This window comes from Callorhinchus milii, unplaced genomic scaffold, assembly GCF_018977255.1.
Source record: "Callorhinchus milii isolate IMCB2004 unplaced genomic scaffold, IMCB_Cmil_1.0 Scaffold1, whole genome shotgun sequence".
NCBI lineage: Eukaryota > Metazoa > Chordata > Chondrichthyes > Chimaeriformes > Callorhinchidae > Callorhinchus > Callorhinchus milii.
Genome location: NW_024704742.1, coordinates 72,452,667 through 72,475,377, shown reverse-complemented (window position 1 = coordinate 72,475,377; position 22,711 = coordinate 72,452,667). Strand labels below are relative to the sequence as shown.

At 42.0% G+C, this 22,711-nt stretch overlaps 1 protein-coding gene across 5 annotated transcripts; it reads left to right on the top strand.

Moving 5' to 3' along the window:
* Positions 1-854: 854 nt before the first annotated feature.
* LOC121849543 lies at positions 855-20,064 on the top strand. Of its 5 annotated transcripts, none has more exons than XM_042337165.1 (9): positions 855-1,060; positions 10,780-10,848; positions 12,196-12,270; positions 14,283-14,363; positions 14,923-15,042; positions 15,569-15,593; positions 17,666-17,687; positions 18,634-18,716; positions 19,265-20,064. In XM_042337165.1, the coding sequence occupies exons 1-8, from the start codon at positions 1,003-1,005 to the stop codon at positions 18,676-18,678; spliced, it is 495 nt and encodes a 164-aa protein (XP_042193099.1). In that variant the 5' UTR covers positions 855-1,002; the 3' UTR covers positions 18,679-18,716; positions 19,265-20,064. The 5 variants fall into 5 exon arrangements, with proteins under 5 accessions (XP_042193099.1, XP_042193093.1, XP_042193087.1 ...); XM_042337159.1 differs by having other exon boundaries at positions 17,666-17,727; XM_042337153.1 differs by lacking the exon at positions 19,265-20,064 and having other exon boundaries at positions 17,666-17,727; positions 18,634-18,991.
* The last annotated feature ends 2,647 nt before the right edge of the window (positions 20,065-22,711 follow it).

Here is a 22,711-nt window from a genome sequence, read left to right as displayed (position 1 = left end):
TTGCTGCATTCGTCCACAAATACAAGGAACTGTTCTTTATAGTAAATCCTGTGAAACGCTTTGAGAAGGTCCAACAACATGGTTAGGCACTATATCAAATGCACAGATTATTATTTATTATTATCCAGTAAATGTGAATATTATCTGCCTGGATACATTACACCATTTCTCTAAGGGTTAAACCATCTTTGCAGGCTGGGTCAGAAGTTTGTACGGTCAGTTTGAAGCAACGTTCAGGACTAATGTAGGCAGACAGTACCTCTCTCTTCCCACATAATCAGATGTTTTTTTTGCCATGGCATGAAATAATTAGGTCACTACAATTAAAAACAATTAAGCCTGGAATTTGTTGAAGCAGATGTAACAGTTCAGTTTATCCAGTGTTTTAGGGGCAGGGGGAGAACCATGGACAGTATCAAGCAATTGCTTGTGCTCTGCTCTCAGTGACAGCCAAGTAAACTTTAGCCAAGTGAATTCAATCTGCGAAACTCTGGGCTGAAAGGCCAGACTGACTAGATATTTCTCACCTCATTAGGTCAAGACATTATGCACAGCCTACAAAACCCACATTACCATTACATGCAACAAAAGGGATCTTATGTAACATTAGAAGTTTAGTATTTAAGTGCAGCTCATGTATTTTCTTTTGACATACACTTTGCGACTAATTGGATTTTAAAAGACCTTGGCGTATAATGAGCCGAGGGGTATTGTCAGAATATGTACTTGCTGCAGTTGCCATCCTTAGTTTAAAAAAATCACAGCCCCTTTCTGATCCACAACAACTCTCCCGGAGAGAAAACGAACCATAAAAAGCTTAAGCAGAAATACTCCTTCAGCTGAATTCTCAGTGGGAATAAGTGTATTTCCTCTGTTCTTTATCAAAGGAAGTCCCAAAATAATCAGGAGTGGCCAGGGTTTGTGCTGAAGCTTTTCTGCTACTCTACATTACATCACTGGGAAAAGAGCAACATTTGGCTCTCAGGACAAGGGCACAGAATCATGAAGTCCTTAGCTCTTGCTGTTCTTTTGCTTCTAAGTTCTTGTGAGCTGTTTGGAGGTAAGACAGTTATTTCCTTTCAGTTGTTTCTCCAGCTACTAAGCATCAATTATTAGAACTGCAATGCTACTGTCTATAGGCATTTATTGTTGTGGGTGAATGAGGAGTTGTAATGATTTAATTTGCAGTCTTCACATTCTGATCGCAGGCTGTATGTAGTTAGTTACTGGACAATCCCTGCAAATTCAACCGAGGTTCTGACTGCAATTCTACAAGATCAGATTCTTTATGAACTTCCATTGCCTCTTACTCACATTGGTGATCACAAATTAATTTCTAACTGTTTGCACATTTAAGAAGAGCACAAGATTAGACCCTAAAGAGATCTTAGGCTGTCATCCTGGCTCATTTGGTAGTATTCCGAGGCAAACCATTGAACTCTCAAAGTCCAGGCTAACGCTCCAACGCAGTGCTGGGGGAGCATTGCATTCTCAGAGATGAGTTATTATTGTGAGATGTTAAACCGAGGTCCTGTCGGCTTGTTCAGGTAGACGTTAAAGATCCCATGTCACTGTTTGAAAAGTGAAGGGAGATAAAATTGATCATTCGCTTCATAGCTGATTATGGGACACTGCCGCACACAAATTGACTGCCACATCTGCATACAAATTTACTCGCTACATTTTACAGTAAATTCTGTGAAGTGCTTTGAAACATTTTGACAATGTAATAAAACATAATATCAAATGCAAGAATTATTATTATCATACTGAGGTTGGCATCTGCTGCACTGATCTCCAGCTGTCCGCTTTTCTCAGTCTATGGAATTTCTGCTTTATTGTTCCTAGGCAAACTACTTTGGATCAACAGTACTTTCCTTCATTCTCCTTCTCTTCCCGCTCAGTATTATTCTTACATGTTTTACTTTTTTTTTCTTGTTTTAAATACAAAATAACTAAAAGTTGAATGCACTGACAGAAAAGATTCAGAGCAGTGTTGTTGTGTGAGAACAGCACGTGGATAGAGTGTACTCACTCTCAACCTGCACTTTAATAAGATTCCTCATACGGGGATATGTTGTCTCAGTGCCATAGTGCAATAAGTATTTAATGCAGACTCTGACAATTGCCATTTACACATGTTGTGACAGGAAAGAAGAAATAGCTCTGCAAAGTACAGCTGAGCGCTCAAAGTCAGTCCCTGGATTTTTTATATAATAGGTATCAGGTGTCAGCCTGTCACAGTTTTTTTTGGTCAGCCGGGTGTCTGACACATGCGGAAACCTATCACCATGCTTAAGAGTATCCAAACCAAGCTGAGATTTCCACCTGCACATGGAAATTCCAGAGCTAATTTGTTGGAATGGAACGCACACTATCTCCCTGGAGAGACTTCCTCCTAGACCTCTCCATCGCGTTCAACACAGTCGATCACACTATCCTCATCCACTGCCTCTCCTTCCTCATCTACCTAAGTGGGACTGCACTCGCCTGGTTCAAGTCCTGGATGAGAGGTAACTTTCTTCAGTTGAACGTCAACAAAACCGAGGCTCTCCTGATTCACCTCAGGCGCTGACAGCATCACCATCCACGGTTGCACACTCCACCTCACTGAGCCAGTCCGGAACCTTAGCATCTTGTTTGACCGTCAACTATCTTTTCTACCCCACATCCGTGCCTTGACCCGCTCTGCCTTCCCCCACCTCCGCAACATTGCCCGGCTCCACCAGTGTCTCACACCACTGAAACCCTTATACATGCATTCGTAACATCCAGCCTTGATTATGCAAACTCCCTGATTATCGGCCTCCCCAACTCCTCCCACCATACGCTGCAGATTATCTACACCTCTATAGCCCATGTCCTCTCCCGCACTAGGCTCCGTGATCCTAGTCCTTATCTTCAAAGCCCTCCATGGCCTTGCTCCCCCCTACCGCTGTGACCTTCTAACCCCTTACAACCTGCCCATTCCCTCCGCTCAGCAGGCTCTGGGCTGCTTCGCATTCTCCGTCTCGCCCACCACACCATTGGCAGACGGGCCTTCAGCTACTCTGTCCCCACCCTCTGGAACTCCATCCCACAGTCTCTCCACCTCACCCCCTCCCTTGCCTCCTTCAAAACCCACCTCAAGACCCTCCTCTTTGACCGTGCCTTTGATCACCCTTCTGCCCCCCGCCCCCTTGCCCTCCACCCTCCCCAATCCCGACCCCCAGTTTCGGTTCAAAACACTGACAGTCCAGCGCTTTGGGACGTCCTCCCGACATGAAAGGCGCTATACAAATGTAATTTTGTTGTTGTTGTTGTACCTAACAAATTACCTCCATTTTGTCACTTCAAACAGTTTTGCCTCCTGCCCCGTCAGCTGCGGGGTACCCCAAGACTCCATCCTTGGCCCCCTTCTCTTCCTCATCTACATGCTCTATCTTGGCAATGTCATCTGTAGACATGGGGTAAACTTCCACATGTGTGCAGATGATACACAAATTTACTTCTTCTCCAGCCACGACCCCAGGTCCACCGATGTTCTGTCGGCTTGTCTGGCAGACATCAGGGCCTCGATGAGCACAAATGTCTTATACCTAAATATTGACAAGACGTAAGCCATACTCCTTGGCCCAGTCAATATCTTCTGTCCTGCGACTCGAACCTCCTCAACCTCCCCAGCCTTTCCCTCAGACTCACCAAACCGGAACGCAACCTAGGCATCAGGTTCGACCTGCGGCTGTTCTTCCTTACCCACATCTGGTCTCTGACCAGGACCGCCTTCTTCCACCTCCGCCACATTGCCCGCCTCCGACCATACTTTGTCCAGGCACAGCCGAAGCACTCATCCATGTGTTTGTCACCTCCCGACTCGACTTCTCGAATTCTCTCTTTGCCAGTCTCCCCAGCTTCACCATGCACAGGATCCAGTTAATTCAAAACTCCACCACCCACATACTCACCCATACTAAACCCCGTTCCCCCATCACACCAAATAGTTCAAATAGTACTAGCCAGGCTCCCCTGGCTCCCAGATCTATTTCAGCCTCTGTGCCCCGAAACTCTGAAACATTCTTCATCTAACTCCATTTTGCTCCTTCCTTTCCCATCTTCAGGACATGCCTGAAGACGTTCCTCTTCAACCTTGCCTATGGTCACTTCCCCACTCGCCCTGGCTCGGTGTCGTGCTCCGCCACTGCATGACCCTACCCTGCGTTAGGGGGGCTATGTAAATGCAAGTTGTTGTTGCATCCTGCTTATCTAAATCTGGAAAGAACTACATCTGTGACTCCTAACTCCCTACCATCCTGCTCACTGCCTCTGCTCAGCGGGCTCCGGCCTGCTTCACATCCCCCGCCTTGCTCGCCCCACCATTGGCGGGCGGGCCTTCAGCCACTCTGCCCCCAACCTCTGGAATTCCATCCCGCACTCCCTCCGCCTCGCCCCCTCCCTTGCCTCCTTCAAGACCCATCAAAAACCCTCCTCTTCGACCGTGCTTTCGATCTCCCTGCTTCCCCCACTGCCCTCCACCCTCCCCAATCCCAATCCCCAGTTCAGATCCGAAACTCTGACTGTCCAGCACCTTGGGACGTCCTCCCGACGTGAAAGGCACTATACAAATGTGATTTTATTGTTGTTGTTGTTGATGTATGCATTGACACAAGGAGACTTCTCTGATTCTACAATAGATGGCAACGCTCATAGCTCATTCCTCTTACACTAGGGATCATCCTTCTTGCTCTCCTCTGCACTGTCTCTGGGGCTGGGCAACTCCTTTATGTAGCAATGACCAGAACTGTATGTAGTACACGAGGTGCATACTGACCAGAGATTTTTACAACCTGTGTAAGAAGCTACAACATAGCTCAACATCCTGTTTCCTATCCGTTGCCAAGCATTGTCACCTCTCAGTCTGGTTTGGATACTCTTAGACACTGTTACTCGGCTAACAAAAAATAAAAGCTTGGAGCCACCCGACTGACGAAGACAAACCTGGAGGCATCTCACACAATTACCATCTTCAGAAACAACAAGTACACTATATGTCAAGCCTAGCTGCTTGGTTGCAAAACATGAAAAATGTTAGTACAGACCCTATGAAATCTACATGTGAATAAACAATGAAAGGTAATAATGTTCTAGGTGGAACTGCAGGTTAAATTATACACAGCAATGTCCCACAAACAACAATGGAGTAAATTATCAATTACCTGTGTATCTTTGCCAAGATACATGCTTCTCTTTTCAAATAGTGCCGTGGGATCTTTAATGTTCACCTGAACAGGCAGAGGGGACTTCGGTTTAGGATAATTTAGAAGAAAAATGAAGTGCGCCGCCAGGTCTTCGCTGGAACGTCAGCTCAAAGTGTGAGCTCAAAGTCCTGACATGAGTCTTGAATCCCCAACCTTTGGACTCAGAAATAATAGTGTTATCAACATAGCCAAGGCTGACACTTTAAACAAAATGGAATTTTAGTCCCAATGTGGCACATAAAGATTTTAAAGGTACCATAAATTGATGTAGTTTATTTTTCTGTATTCTACAAATATGTTGTTGTTACTTTCTCTGAAACTGCCTGCGCACCAATTCAATATAATGGGCATTTGCTTCACAGGGCAAAGGTGGCCCTGCTGATAGGGAGTAAAAACAACTGTTTCCTGTTTTGTCAGACAAACATCATGAGCGTTACTTCCGATCAAAGCCAAGATATTACTCTGCTCTCAGTACAGAAAGGATCAAATATAACTGAACTGATGCCACATAGCTGTTCTGCTATATATGTGCATTTCCATTTTGCTCCTGCTTTTCCCAAAACAGTTGTTTAACTCTTTGACAAAACGCAAAGTACTGCAGATGCTGGAAATCTGAAACAAAAACAGAAGTCGCTGGGAACACTCAGTAGGTCAGGCAGCAGCTATGGCGAAAGGAAAGTGAGTCAACATTTCGGGTCCACCACCCTTCGTTAGAACACAATTAAGATTCCATTTACCGCAGAGTTCTGGCGAAGGGTCCTGGACTCACTTTCCTTTCCCGATAGATGCTATTTAACTGTTTAACTGTTTAACTCAACTCTCTGCCTTTCACTGGCAAGTCTCCTGAAAGGGAAAGAATTGAGGGAAGTTGTAAATTGGTCACAAATGCAAATGCAGGATTGTTGACCAGAAATTATCAAAATGGGGTGTTTCTTTTTGGGGGGGAGGTGGGGAGAAAGATACATTGTGTCCGTATTTGTGAATTTTTGATGCCGTCAAATTTTGAGGCCTCAAATCATACACACTTGGGGGAACGGTAGAATTAACTAGCATGGGTTGGGATGAATCAAGTGAGTGAATATCCTATTTTAATGAGAGAGAGAGAGAATTGCTTCGAATTGAAGTGAGCGAGTTGTCTGTCCTGTTCTACTTGGTTTAGTTTAGTTAACAAGGGAACAATCGCACGCATTATTTAAACGAGCAGCCTTTGTGAATGCTTGTCGTAGTAAAGAACTAGTATTTTGTCTTCATCCTGTTCACTTCCATCAGCTCCTAATCTTAACAGTGAGATTGGTAACCCCAAGTGAGAGGACCTGAAAAATGTTTGATTCCCGGGCTGGGCAAAATGTTGGGCAAGTTTCCTTACTCCACATGCCTTTTGTTTAGCTAGCGGTAAGTAGGAACCCGGTTGTTAGTCAATTGGTGGATCGCATATCTGGTGGTAATGATCCCTTAAAAAGAACTAATAAAATAATAATAATTTGTTCAATCAATCCACGACTATTTGTGGGACACTGCTGTGTGCAATTGGCTGCCGCGTTTCGCCCACAAAATGTACAGTCAATTCACTTTACAGTATATTCTGTGAAGTGTTTTGGGACGTCTAGAAGACGTGAAAAGGCGCTATATCAAATGCAAGGATTATTATTATTATTTAGTTTGTTCTGCTGGCTGCTGTCCAAAACTATCAGTTGTTGCCTGTTTTTCACCAAAAATAAACTTTGATTCATCAGTCACATCAAGAAAACCACTACCCACCAGTATTAACTAGGAATGTCAGATTTAGCGGAAACTTGCCCTACCCAGGCCTGGCAGAGAAAGATTAATAGTTTCATTTTGTTTGGTTTAATGGGTTATCCAAAAGAGACACAGATTTTAATAAATAATCACTGCATTTAATATTGTACCATAGTACCCCGAGAAGCTTTCTGAAGAGCGCAATATAAGTGCAAGTTATTATTATCAAATCAAAATGTCTCAAAGCATTTCGAAGAGGTTTTTTCTGAAAAGTGAAGTGATTATGTAATTTACAGGGAACATAGTAGTCAAATTTTGGCATAGCAACTCCCACAAACAGCCATGACATGAATGACCATTTTTGACTGCCTGGTCAAAACTCCCTTATCTTTCGAATAGTGCTATGGAATCTTTAATATCATCTCAACAGGCAGATTGGACCTCAAGTATTATCTGATCTGAAGGTCGACACCTCCAAAATGCAGTACTCCCTCAGTTTTGCACTGGTGTCTCAGCCTAGATTGTGAGCTCCAATCCTGATGAGCGGCTTGAATACATCTTGAATACAAGTCCTGAAGCGAGGCTTCAATATAATACCAATTGGTCACCAGAGTGAGGCTTGAAAATTCAAAGTGGTATTATTGTTGCTTTTTCATTATAGTTTGCCAGTTATCTCAGCCCTTGATACCATTTCCCATTGCTTCTGCAGAGAGTTGATATTGAATGCAGGCTGGAATGCATGGTAATGTGTTCCGATAATAGTTGTTTGACTGAGGGACTCTATGCTTGTGATAATATATTGGATGCCAGTTCTCTTGCTCTGGATACGTTTTCAATAAAATTGTGAAAAGGAAAATAATAATTCTTGCATTTGATATAGATTGAGTGACCAGATTATTATTAGTTTTTTTTAGAAGGGATTATTACCCCTGGAAAAGTGTCCTGTCAATCGACTAGCAACCGGGTTACTGCTAGGTAACCACAGGTGTGTGGAGTAAGGAAACTTGCCCAATGTTTCACCCTGCCTCACTTTGCGAGGCGAGTGCTCTAACCACTAAGCTACAGGTCTCCACAAAGTGGTGGGTGGATAAAACGTGGCACAGAACCATCAGTGCCTGCACCTCTAATAATAATGATGATCCTTTCATTTAATATAGCGCTTTATCATGTTGTTGAGATGTATCAAAGCACTTCACAGAATATACTGTGAAGTGAATTGACTGTATATTTTGTGGGTGAAACGCGGCAGCCAATTATGCACAGCAGTATCTCACAAACAGTTGTGGATTAATGCCACACAAACAATGAGATAAATGCACTAAAAAGTAAATAGTACCCTATTTTTCCCATGTGTATTTTACACAGCAGCTCATTAATGTACCATTCACAGATCATAAGATCGGTTTGGATGAAGTAGTTCAGTTGAAATATGCTAACGTCTGGTTGCGTGACTGCGTGCTTGTGCCATTTCCCAAGTGAAATTGAATGATATCAAACTATGCGATCAACTACTACTCTGAATGGTGTCTGCGTCACTAATGAGAACACAGTCCAAGCTGACACTGCAACCCAGTGCTGTGGGTGTGCTGTGTTGTCAGAATTGCTATTCTTTGGATGATAAGTCAAACTGAGATCCCACCTTCCTGTTTAGGTGGACGTTAAAGATTCCATGGGACAACGAGTTTCCTCCAGTGATGTGACCCTAAATTCCCCAAATATAATTAATCATTCGCTTAATGACTGTTGTGGGACATTGCTGTGTATAACATGGCTGCCACAACACACAGGATCTCGGTTTAACATCTCATCTGAAGGATAGAACCTCCAACAATATTGCACACCCCTACACTATATCGAAGTGTCAGCCAAGACTGTGAGGTTAAAATTCCACAGTATTCTAGGGCATTGCTGATAACAGCACAACCAGGCTGGCTCATCAGCAGGACTTAAAAGGGCAGACCAGTCACTGGGGAAAGGGAGTCATCCCACTCAGCTTCTGTTAACCTGTAGAACTTGAACCCACAACTTCTGTCTCAGAGAAGAGAATGGCATATTTTTTTTGTCAGACAAGTATCCAGCACATCCGCAAACCATTACCATGCTTAAGAGTATCCCACACCAAACTGAGAATTCCATACATCCCACCTATACATGGAAATTTTGGAGATATTTATTAGCTCATCCTGCTTATCTAATTCCAGAAAGTATGAGGCACAAATTAGCAAGAGCCAAGGTTTGGGGACCCCGGAGTGTGTGCTGGGGTAACTGCTGGAGTCTAACCACCTAAAACTACATAGTTTGCCTGTGAGATCACTGCCTGGTAAGCTTTCCTGCTGCTTGTCCAGCTAGGGCAACCCACCCGTTAGGGCGTTGGCTTGCGGGGTTAACAGGCGTTGAGTGGGGAAGATGAGCCAGGCTTGCTGTGCTGTCATCAGCAGTGCCCTGGAATACTGTGAACCCTCCTGGCCTTGGAATGGGATCCCTGAGACGACCACAGAAGACTATCTTGATTCTGAAATTCCATTGCCAAACATGTCACCAGATCAGCTCAAAGGAAACCTCACTTAGGTGCTACTGACTGAGCCAGGCAGACAGCCATTGATTGATTGACAAGAGGGAGGACTTAGGAACCCTAATCCGGATGCTCGAGTGCAGATGGCAGAAATCTGGCTTCACGATTCACTGTCAGCTGTGGCTTGAGCACCTCTGCACTTCGCGCCTCTCCCTTTCACAGGCCAAAACTGACTTTTACTCCAAAGTCATCCTGGAGACAAACAACAATCCAAAGGCACTGTTTTCCACTGTCCATCACCTCCTCCGTGCACCCCCTCAAGCCCCCTCTATTTTCACATCAAACGCCAAGTGAGAAGAAGTCCTACTTCTTTGCTTCAAAATTTGAAAACATCCATTTGGCTGCATCATCCTCTCCCCGCACCAATACCCTTCCACCCCACCCAGACCATCCACACTGCCTTCTCCCTCCACCATGGCTCCTGCCATTCCCCCCTCCTTACACTCCTTTGCCCCATTTCTCCCTCCTCCCTCTCAACCACAATCACCCAGATGAAGTTCACCACCTGCTGCCTCGACCCCCTCCCCACCCAGCTACTGGTCACTGAATTCCCCCTCCTCTCGTCGATGCTGGCCGACAAGGTCAACCAATCTCTCTCCTCAGGCTCTATTCCACTCCCACTGAAAACCCCTGTTATCACACCCCTCCTCAAAAATCCCACCCTCAATCCCTCTAATCTCTCACACTACCATCCCATTTCCAACCTACCCTCCCTTGCCAATGACCCAGAACGCATTGTTGCAGGTCAACTTGGGTCACACCTTTCCCTCCACTCCCTCCTCGAGCCCCTGCAGTCTGGTTTTCACCCTGACCACAGCAGAGAGACAGCACTTGTCAAAGTCACAGTGCTTGTCAAAGTCCTCTCTATCTGTGACCAGGTTCCCCCACTGTTAAGTGCTCTGAGACGCTACCCTGCGTGGAAGGCATTATATAAGTGCAAGAAGATGCAAGAATATAAAGCTGAAGGTGCTTTGTACCTGCATCTCTTCACTCTGAGAATAGTAGTCTGTGGCCTAGGAAATCCAATGAACAAAGGAAGACTGAGCTGAGGCCTCATGGTAGGTTCAAAGCTGTTGCAGAGAAAGCTAAGTATGTGCACGATAGAGATGATAGTAGCACGTATACTGCACACTTCTGTCTCCGTGTGTGCCAGTATCTGGCTAACTCTGACTTTGGTGATCTACTTTACATTAAAATGGATTGATAAACTTTCAATTTGCTCTCCTCTTATTACAGTAACTACCACTGCAGCTGGTGAACAGAAGACAGCCTCCCTACCTACTACAAATGGAGCAGCATCAACTGGTAAAGTGGTTTGTTTGAAATCTGCACAATTTCCTCTCTGCAAAGATAAGATGCTTTAAAGCAATTGTGTTGTTTCCTTGCTCCATCTTCTTGTGTCAGGCTGGTTCAGTTCATAACACTTTCATCTCTGAGTTCAGAAGATTCTGCGTTCAAGCCCCATGTTGGGTCTTGAATTACATATTGTCTAAGATAACACTTCAATGTAGTGCTGCAACTATGCTGTATTGTCAGAGTTGGAGAATGTGAAGAGGTAATTTCAGAGGGTAAGATGTTGAAAATTTGCCTCCAACCATATTGATGAAATTGAGCAATTTTGGTATTAACAATGTGTGTTTCACCGTTCCTGCCTTAATTATGTGCAGTTAAAGGTGACTGACCTCATTGGGGAGCAGGAAAACCTGATACTGTGTGACTCATTCCTTCAGTGCACTGATGCCAATGTTAGTAGTGCACAGACCTGCTGACTTTCAGTGCATTGATATAAATGGGCTAGAAGAGATTGGAAAGGATTATTATTATAATAATACTGTGGAAACCGCTTTAGCCAGATGCAGGTTAACTCTGGACGCCTGGTAAATCGGACAAAATGTATGGTCCCGATGTGCCTGGTTTAAACGGCTTTCAGTGTATTATATATTTGAAGCGCTTTGAGACAATTCGAAGACATGATAAGGAGCTATATCAAATGCAAGGATTATTATTATTAAATGGGAACAAGACTGAGATTCAGAAAAGAATGCCAAATAATGATATTTATGACCTTTTCTTTTAATTGTATCAGCCTGGCTGGGTTGCTGGCACTCGGAGGTTCCATCCTTCAAATGTGACATTAAACTGAGGTGCCGTCTGCCTGTTCAAGTCAACATTAAGATCCCAAGACACTATTCTAAAGAGAAGAGAGTTTCTCCTGGTGTTTAGGCCAACAATCCCCCAAATAATATTATTCATTATTCATGGCTGCTTGTGGGGCCTTGCTGTGCGCAATTGGGCTGCCACGATCACCTACAAACACAGTAAATCCTGTGAAATGTTTTGGGAAACATTTTCCCTACATGAAAAGAGTTACACCAAATGCAAGGATTACTGGTATTAACATGTAGTATTATTGATGTGGCTATCCCACGTAATTGCAATGTAAGAAATAAAGAAATAGAGTTCAGAAAATATATCAATCTACAAATTGAATGTGGATATATGTGTCAGTATGAAACAAACAATAAGACTATTCAGAAATGGCTTGACAAAATACCCGATGAACAAAATATCAACCTCCTGCAAAAAGTAGTTATTTTAGGAAGTTCAAACATATTGTGTTTATTAATAAAAATATTATTATTATTACCACAGAGGTTCAGTTGAATTCTGACAAGCTGACTACATCTGCTCTCATGGATATAAGCTACAACTCTTCCACAACAGCAGGTGAGCAATGGCATATCTGGTGTCACAGAAAAGTGGCGTTCACAAAACATTCACTTCACACCACCTAAGGAGGTAACAGAATGAGTTGTAATCTCCATCAAGTCTAGTGATTGACATGTAATGCATTAATATGAGTAATTTGGCACCAAATCTTTACCTAAAAAAGTGAGTGAATAGATGGATAAATAAAATCCATTCAAGCGATTTTATAAATCAGAATTGCTAACACAACTGGGCTTCTTTGAGAACTCAATACGGAATTTATAATAGACACAATAACATCCGCACACAGTAACTATTCACACCAAGCATATCAATTAAAACAAATTTGGAGATTTTTAACATAAGCTGCTATGGCGTGTGAAGAAAGCTTTAATGTTCGTAATGAGCTTCTGTTAGGAATTGTTTTGTTCTCCGGAGGTATTTGGCTGCAATCTTAAGTGCTTGTGAGAGGCATTACATTAAAACAATATAAAGGCATCTTATGTGTAGTTATAGCTGTACATTTCATGTGTCTTATTTGTTATTCAAATTTTGAACCTCCTTGACTAATAATAATATAAATGGAATCTTGTTGTTGTTGTTGTTGTAGTCTGATGAACATCAAACCAATAAGACTAAAGAGGAAGACACCAGTAATGTTCATTGCCTATTATTCGTTCCCTCTCACAGTACTCTTTCACTATCCTTCAGATAGTTTAGTGAATTATTTGATGCAGCATTGTTTGCTGCAAATAAGATTAACCAATGGCTTTCAAAAGACTTGATTGGAAAGAAGCAGGAGAATTACTTTGCTTTTTCTGGCTTTCAGGACAAATGAAAAAAAAACTATTTACTGGTCAAACTCCATTCAAGCTGATTACATTGTTTTTTATAAAAGATATCTGTAATATTGCAGGATTAATATTTATGTTTGTTGTACACAGCCTGTGGTGAGTTTGTGGATTATATGAAACACGGCAGATTCCGTAAAAAATCAGCAATGTGAAATCAAAGTAAAGCAGATGAAATGAACACGAGAGAAGGTTTCTGCTTGGTCATTAAGATGCCCATCCAAAAATTGACTTGTAGTTAATGGAGTTTCAATTTCCAATTAGTTGGCGAGATTCTCCCTTTTCCCCATCGCAATGCCTCTCCTTGGCTACGATTTCTTTAATAATTCACAATGTGAGTCCAAGTGTCAGCACAAAGAGCTCCAAGGGGAATATTTTCTGATGGAGTGGGATGGGGGGGGGTGAGTGGGATCTGGGGCGAGGTGAGTGGGATGAGAGGGGAAAGGTCAGGGGTTGTGTGTGTGTTTGGGGAGGGGGAGGTAATCGGCAGACACGATACCAGGGAGCACTTCACTGCGTTGGGTAAACTGTAGCAGCTGTGTCACCCGGGAGATCAGCCTGTTCCTTCCTCTGAGTCTGAGGTATTGCTGTATGGGATGTTGAAAAGTAACTGTATCAGAGAGAGGGTGGAGATATTGAATCAGAGTTCCAGAGTTTATCAAATTTTGTTCAAAAACTGTATTGATAACACCTCCCTCTCACCTGCTCTCTGGTAATGTACCCTCTCAACAGCTGTCAAATTATTTACTCTCTGACCTGATCTCTGGTAAGCTATCCTCTCGCCTGTCTCATTTGTAAAACAACTAATTGCAAATTCTGAAAACTGCAGAACGTGAAAAGCAAGAGAGCGAATCTGACAGCTGTGGCGAGTTGGCATTTTGCTCTTCGTTCTCTATTTACTAATTAATCCCCCTCCCTTGTGTTAGTCTCAAGGAATGCCTCAATAATCCAGTTAATCCCAAATTAAGAATCATCCACATTTTTGGACAATCTTAAATTTCAAGACAAAATGATTTTAACGGCTAAGACTGGTTGAAATTTGGGCTCAAGGTTTCCACTTAAATATATGTAAAGTGACAAATAGTTACAAGGTTTACTAATGTTTTGCAAATCCTGACTATTATATTTCAGCCCTATAATGTGATTCTATATGACATGTATTATCTTTACAATTACTAGGAACATTTTCATCTACGAATGACACTCTCAAGAATGTTTCTGATTTATTTGTACCTTCACAACTCAGACCTTCAGGTCCTCGTAAGAACCATTAATTTTACATTCTATTCTTCATCAATCAGGTGTCAATTATTATTCCTAAATCCAAACAACAGCGGACAAAATCTCCATGGACATTTGTTCTACCATTACACTGTGCTACTTATAATGTGGAAAGTGTGATATAACAAGTTTCTTCAAAAGTGAGTGACAAACACAAGAACAACTATTGTTTTATAACAACAGTATCGATTATCAGGACTATTATTTGAACGGAAGGAAAATAATCTGCCTGGAAAATAAAAGGGACCTGGGGGTCCTGATTGACAATAAATTGAAGCTCTCGCAACAATGCTCTGTGTCAATAAATAAAGCAAACCGAATGTTGAGATGTATCAAATGTATTCATGTTATTAGCTGCAGTATTAATGTGGTTCATGTTATTAGCTGCAGTATTAATGGGGTTCATGTTATTAGCTGCAGTAATAATGATGCTTATGTTTATCTGTATTTTTTCAGTAGTTGTGATTTTCGTTTCAAACATGCTCGCTGTTTTGGTTGAAACTTAAGATTAATACTGTTCTTGTTTCTCTCATATCAGAAAACATCATTTTGGTGTTACTCCTAACAATTGCCATGGGAATTCTTATCAGCCTGATTGTTCTGAAGTGCAAAAAGTGCCAAAATTGTATGTGCAGAAACTATCGGCAGAAAAAGCAAGGTGCAGCAACTTGTACTTTTCAGTATTTTGTCTGAAAATATTTGCAAAAAAGTATAAAGAGCAGTTTGTCGTTCCTTAATATATTAATAGTGATGCATTCATTTAACAGTAACGTTCTGCTTGTTGCAGATGGAATATACATAGGTTATTTACAGAATTTGTGACCGGTCTCCTTTGGATCACTATGTTAGCAGCCAGTAAATTGTATCCAGAAATAGCTAGGTTTGTTTTTGGTTCTTGTTAATGTAAATGTATTGATATATTTACCTGTAATTTCATTGATATGTTGGAACATTTCAAAGTGCTTCATAAGATTTACTGTAAAATGTAGCAACCGTGTATTTGTAGATGAATAAAATGCATTTAATCTTCTGTGCCACATATCTCTTGAGATTAGAAATTATGATTTTTGGCAGATTTTTTAAAGTGGCCATGTTGAATTGCCCCATATCTTTTAATGTTCTAAAGCGTGGCATGTTTTCATTTCACCTGCATTTTTCCTGAATCATTTTCTTTATTTAAACAGAGACAAATGATGGCACATCTGACATGTGAGTAAACCTTAAGAATAATGATTTGGAGATAGATAAAGCCTATAGTGAAGTCCATTATAGTTATATAGTTAAATATTATCTGTTCTGATGTTACTGATAGTGTCAGGATCAGTCTGCAAGGCAATGGGTTTATTATTACTGAGGCAGCTTATTGTACAAAGAGCACATATCACATCATGTTACAATAGTATCATTGTGCTGCCATCATTGTTATCCTGGTTTAAAAAAATGCTTAAATTATGTTCCAAATTGCCTCCCACATTGCAATCACATTGCCAGACATTTCCATCCACCAACACTCCAGAGGGAAGAACAAAACTAAAGAAAACGTAAAAGCTGCTCAGGTAATTTGGACCCACTGTCAATACAGATAAATGCAAATGATACATCATATGCAAAGTAAGAATAGGAAACTAATGTACTCTGTAGATAGGATAGAGCTTGTCAAGGGGAAGCTGAAAGAGATCTAAGGTGCTAGTTGACTCATCGCTTACTATGCCAAAACAGTGTGAGGCACAATTAACAAGGCAAGAGGGTTAGATCCCCATACATCATACTCAAGCTATATAGTCCCAACGAGGATGATCCCAGAATTAGAGGAATGAGCTATGAGCAATGATTACAAGTATAGGATTATAATATAATATAATCCTATACAAGAGTATAGGATTAGAGTTGCAAAGGGCAATTTCAGAATAGACACCAGGAAATATATCTTTACCCTTAACAGCTTGAATAGGTTAACCTGAAGGGTTGTTGAGCCCAGGGTACTAGATTAATAAAAAAGCTTGATGCAGTGGTGGGAAGGTGGTAGGGTGGTATTCTGCAGGGATGAGATCACATGGGCCAAAGGGCCTTCTTCATCCATCTCTTGTGATCTTGTGATTGTAAATGCAATGCAGCAAATGGGGATAAATGAGGCAAAATCTCCAATCTAATAGCTGTATTTTCATTCTTACATTCAACACAACAACAAAATTACATTTGTATAGCCCTTTCACATTGGGAGCACATCCCAAGGTGCTGGACAGTCAGTGTTTTGGACCCGAGCTGGGGGTCGGGATCGGGGAGGGTGGAGGGCAGGGGGGGAAGCCAGGTGATCGAAAGCACGGTTGAAGAGGAGGATCTTGAGATGGGTCTTGAACAAGGCAAGGGAAGGGGAAATGCAGTAAACATACTGTAGCGGGCACAGGAGAAACAGTCCATGCCAGCCAGGAATAAAGCAAATTAACTTAATTGAGTCCAACATTGCAGATCAAGTAAACTCCATGTGGAGGGGACCCATAGCAAGTGACGTCAGCTCCTCTCCAGGGTAGAGGGGAGGTGGCCGAAGGCACAGTCACAGTCAAAGAGATGGGTCTTCAGATGGGATTTGAAATCAAAAAGAGAAAGGAGGTTAGACAATTTAGGAAGAGAGTTCAAGAAGCAGAGACAAAGTGGCAGATGACGGGGCAAAGCTGGAAGGAGATCTGAAAGCATGAAGCAGGTCAGAGTTGACGGACAGGAGACAGTGGCCATGTAGACACGCAGCATATCACAGAGATAGCATGGAGCAAAACCGTGGAGGCAAGGGCGACTTGATCCTCTGTGGGGATAGGAAGCTGGTGGAGCTGGGCGAGCATGAGAGGGTAATAGGTTTACAGGACATTGTGGAGATTTGCAGGGTTCTGCATAGTCTATAGCTTGTCAAGGGTTGAGCTGGGATAGCTGGTGAGCAGAGTATTGGAAAATTTGAGTCTGGAACTGATAAAGCCATAAATGAGAGTTTCAGATGCAAAGAGCGTTAGATAATGGTAGAGACAGGCAATTTTGCAGAGCTGGAGGAAAGGTAAAGATGGGAGTCATTTACAAACATTTAAAACATGTAGATATACAGGGGTAGAAGGAGAAACTCAGCTAATTCAGCACAAGTGAAGGAGTGTGCCTCGGATGTGTTTATATAAATGTAATTTTGTTGTTGTTGTTGTTGTTGCCTCAGTGACTTGCCAGAAGAGTCATCTCTAGCAGTTGTAAATATAATATAAAAGCGATTATCTACTGATTATATATTTTTTCACCAATTAATCTAGATCTCCTATCAAGAAAGACCAGGTGACTCTCCTCTCTGTAAAGCCAACTTATATGGAGGCTGGTATGTACAAGTCTTAGATTCCACAAGACCCAAATCATTTGTGGAGTCCTGTAGCTCAGTGGTTAGAGCACTCGCTTTGCAAGCGAGAGACCTGAGTTCAATTCCAGGCAGAGGGCGAAACCTTGGGCAAGTTTCCTTACTCCACACGCCTAATAATAATCCCTCCAAAAAATAAAACAATAATAAATTGGTCATTTTCAATCTACGACTGTTTGTGGGACATTGCTGTGCAGAATTGGCTGCCGCGCTCGCCCACAAATATACAGTCAATTCACTTTACAGTATATTCTGTGAAGCGCTTTGAGATGTCTAGAAGACGTGAAAAGCGCTATATCAAATGCAAGGGTTATTATTATTATTTACGGTATAACAGTTTTGAATTACAACACTCAAAGACAAGTCATTGCAGATGGGCTGAAGGGCCTTCTTCTGCTAAACCAACCTTGTAATCTTGCGAGCGTGTTCGTGTATTGAACTCACACTGACTAGAGATCAGGGTGATACTAGACAATCTCATTTCATGAAAAGGGGGGAATATTCATCGCATTAGTTAGAGCTGGATTCAAATCCAGGTCACAAGAGTTGAAGAAAGACTGTTCTAATAATAATGATAATTCTTACATTTGATAATTTTCACGTTGGGAGGATGACCCAAAGCACTTCACAGGATATACTGTAAACTGGGGTTAACTTCTCATTCGAAGGAAAATGCAGTAAACTGCATCAGAGTGTCAACTTAGACAATATAAGTTCCAAGTCCTGATGTGGGGTTTGAACCAACTGAGCCAGCCTAATCCATTCCACCGCCCAATTCTCATTAGTACAATAGTTGAATATATTAATGCAGTTTCCACTGCTGTGATGGCACTAGAGGTGTTTTTATTGTTTTATCTTATTCTGTTACAGGGGAAGAATCATTCCTTTCATCTTGTGGTCAGAACGATGCTGTAGAAAATGGAAAGACTGAGGAACCAGATCAGGCCCTAGATGTATGTTTAGCAAAATTCTACTCACTAACTCACTGTACTTTAAAACAAATTCTCAGCCAGGAATCTGACGCAAATGGAAATCCATCACCATGCTTCAGAGCTTTCAAACCAAACTATTGAGAAATCCACATAATTCCATACATGTACAGTTTTTGTTTCAAATTTTTGTTTCACAATTTTTAAAAAATGCCGTGCCTGCATATTTGTGACTGTGATATACATGAGAGCCAATTTGTACACAGCAATGTCCCACGAACATCCATGGAATAAATGACAACATATTTGGCAATGCAGTACTCCCCCAGCACTGTATTGGAGTGTCTGCCTGGACGACGTGAGTTCCAAGTCCTAACATGGGGTTTGAACTCACAACCTTCTTATTCAAAGGCAAGAGTGTTACCAACTGAGCCAAGTTAATAAAATCGTAGACCAGAATGGTTTGATTGAATGGCTTGCACATGTTCCTATTCCTATGAATCAATGACTATAAGATAATATGCATTCACCAACTGCTGATCTTTATTAATGTTCTTTATCATGCATTACAGATTCCGTAACTGGGTGATAAGTTTGTCTGAACTGACACAAGTACAAGGACAGTGGGATAATTTACCAACTACAAAGACTGCCAACTGAACTATAACAACAACAACAATGTGCATTTATATAGCTCCTTCACGCAGGGCTGCACCTCGGAGTGTTTGAACTAGCCTTATTCGGAAATAAAACTCAACACTCTGTACAGTATTTTGGAAGGTTCAGAAATTAATCAATCTACCATAAATTGACCAATCCTGGAGTCAAATCCTTTCTGCTGAACAGTTAAAAATTATAAGGATTATATAATGATTACAACCTGGGCCCAGTCAGTAACATTTTCACAGACATCGATTTCTTTAAAAATTCACAAGTTTAGCACAGCAAGAACGTGTGTCTGTTTTTTTTTGCCCTGGGGAGATCCTTTATAATGAAAAACAATTAAAAATTGAGCAAAGATCAGTTTCAGTCAAGTGGTTAACTGGTTGATGTATTACAGTCTTTCAATTGCAGTCTCATCCAATTGTAATATTTTATCTAATTTTCATTTTGTAAATATTTAACGATCTTGTGAGGCATTGCCTTTACTGTTATTGATCATTTCACCCTTTTGTTTATGTATAATCACATATTCTCCTGATCTTGTGTTACTAATAGTCACATACTTCAGAAAAGCCATTTGCCATTTCATTCAAACCTGAAACCTGGGGGAAGTTATTCAGAATGTATAGACTCCAATCTAGGAGATCAAATTGCACTCAAAGATATTTAAGATATTTCAAATAATTTAATTTAATTTAATCCTTGCATTTGATATCGCGCTTTTCACGTCGGGAGGACGTCCCAAAGCGCTTCACAGAACATACTGTAAGGTGAATTGACTGTATATTTGTGGGTGAACGGGGGAGCCAATTGCGCACAGCAGTGTCCCACAAACAGTCGTAGATTGAAAATGACCAATTTATTATTGTTTTGTTTTTAGAGAATAAGTAAAGGAAATACATGTCCTTACTGATAGATTGTTATCAACTACTTGAATGGAGGAAAACATCAGAATTAACTTTTTGATCAACTTTAATTTGCCAAAAGCACCATTATAGTGCAAATTATATTTCAGTGATTGTGTCTACACAGCTACCGTGAACATACAGTGGCATAACTTACCCATCGATACATAGTAGGAACAAACATGTGTTAGCAACTCAGGTGGGCTAAATGAATGAGCATAGATGGCTTTGACCAAAGGATTGTTTTTTTAAATCATCAAGATTAAATAGAAATGAGAAGCTGCAAATGTAATGTAGGGAATAACTTCAGTGGCGTCTGGTCAGGGTAAAGAAAATGACCTTTTTCACTGTTACAGAATTGGAAGGACTTACTTTCGATAGTCAGGATTTCCTTGCCTTGTGTACTATAATGATATGCTCCAGCTTCAAAACCCTAAACAATAAAACCTTAGGTTGTGGAGGTGATGTGTAACAACAACAACAAAATTACACTTGTATAGCACCTTTCACGTTGGGAGGATGTCCCAAGGCGCTGGACAGACAGACTTATGGACCTGAGCTGGGGGAAGGGGTGGGGGAGTGTGGAGGGCAGCGGGTTGGGAAGCAGGGAGATCAAAAGCACGGTCGAAGAGGAGGGTCTTGAGATGGGCCTTGAAGGAGGCAAGGGCAGAGGCGAGACGGAGGGACTGTGGGATGGAGTTCCAGAGGGTGGGAGCAGAGTGGCGGAGGCCCGCCCGCCAATAGTGGGGCGAGTAAGGCGGGGACGTGAAGCAGGCCAGAACCCGCTGAGCGGAGGGAGCGAACAGGATGGTAGGGGGTTAGGAGGTCGCAGAGGTGGGGGGGGGGGGAAGACCGTGGAAGGCTTTGAAGCTGAGGACCAGGATCTTGAACTTTATCCTCTGCATGATGGGAAGTCAGTGGAGTCAGGTGAGGATGGGGGTGATAAAGTTGCAGAACCTAGTGCGGGAGAGGACACGGGTTGCAGAGTTCTGGATGATCTGCAGCCTGTGGAGGGAGCAGTTGGGGAGGCCGACAAGCAATGAGTTTGCATAGTCGCATTTCCATGTAATGAAGGCGGGTTTGAGGGTTTTGGTGGCCTGCGGTGTGAGATAGTGTCGGAGCTGGGCCACATTGCGGAGGTGGGGGAAGGCAGAGCAGGTCATGGTGCAATGTGGGGTAGAAAGGATAGTTGAGGGTCAAACAAGACCCCAAGGTTCCAGACTGGCTCAGTGAGGTGGAATGTGCAACCACGGATGGTAATGCTGTCAGCGTCTGAAGTGTGCAATTGGCTGAGGTAACCTGTGCCTTGCACTCAGTGTGATGAATGGATTTATTAAATTTGTGCATATCAATGTCCCACAGATAGCCGGGAAGTGAAATCCACTTATTCTTTGTCCCTCTATTATGTTGCTTGTCGAGAGGTTTATATTCTACATGTTTGTTTAACTAACAGTTCAATGGAAAGAATGGAAAGTTTATCGGTGTAAAAAAAATGTACAGATGGGAAGCATGGAACTCTCAGCTTGGTTTGGATACTCTTAAGCATGGTGATAGGTTTCCACATGTGTCAGACACCCAGCTGACCCCCCTCAAAAAGCTCACATAAATGGGATGTTGCCATTCAGAAATGTCTTAGGCCTTTTGACATCCACTGAGGATAAGGAGATAGCCTTCAGATCTTTTGTTGTTCCAGTGCCTTCAGTCCAGAGAACCGCCTGTGGATTATTCTTTGAGTGATGGTCCCCACTAAAGCTCATCAACCAGTACTTTATACAACTGTGGATGGAACAATATCTTTTTCCTATTTTGTAGAACTCAAATCACATTAGAAAAGCATACAAAAATCTGAAATTAATTTAGATTTTTTTTGAGGGAAAAAGTCTTTTAACCTATGCACCCAATATCCTATTTATTTTTATTTTTGTCTTTTAACAAGTGTATTTGATTCAGTATCCGTCAGCACTATATTTAGCACTATGCCTAGGGGTTGGCACGGATTCAGTGTCACGTACCACAAGATGGTGCTGTTGTTACAAAGTAGAGAATGTTCCCACAAAGTAGAAGAAATAGCTACACTTTAGTGCAGCAATACGTAATATTGGGACAGACCCCAGGAAGTATTTAACCAGAGAGTAATTAACGATTGGAACACGTTACCGGGAAGAGTGGTTGAGGCATGGACCGTGGACTCATTTAAAAAATAGCTTGATGCTGTGATGGGAGTTGATAGGTTGGTATTCTGGAAGGATGTAAGGCAGTAAGGGACCTGGTCGTTAGTCAATTGGCGGATCGCTTTCCATGGGTAGTTATTCCTTAAAATAATAGGGCACTGCTGTGTGCAATTGGCTGCTGTGTTTCACCCACAAAATATTGTCAATTCACTTTAAAATATATTCTGCTAAGAGCTTTGAGACGTCTCAACGACTTGATAATGTCCTATGTCAAAAGCAA

Excerpts from the sequence above, each read along its gene's own strand:
- LOC121849543 (XM_042337153.1), top strand. The coding sequence starts at position 1,003 with ATGAAGTCCTTAGCTCTTGCTGTTCTTTTGCTTCTAAGTTCTTGTGAG. Across the intron at positions 10,849-12,195 it reads AAATGGAGCAGCATCAACTG|AGGTTCAGTTGAATTCTGAC; the intron begins GTAAAGTGGTTT and ends TTATTACCACAG. Across the intron at positions 14,364-14,922 it reads ACTCAGACCTTCAGGTCCTC|AAAACATCATTTTGGTGTTA; the intron begins GTAAGAACCATT and ends CTCTCATATCAG.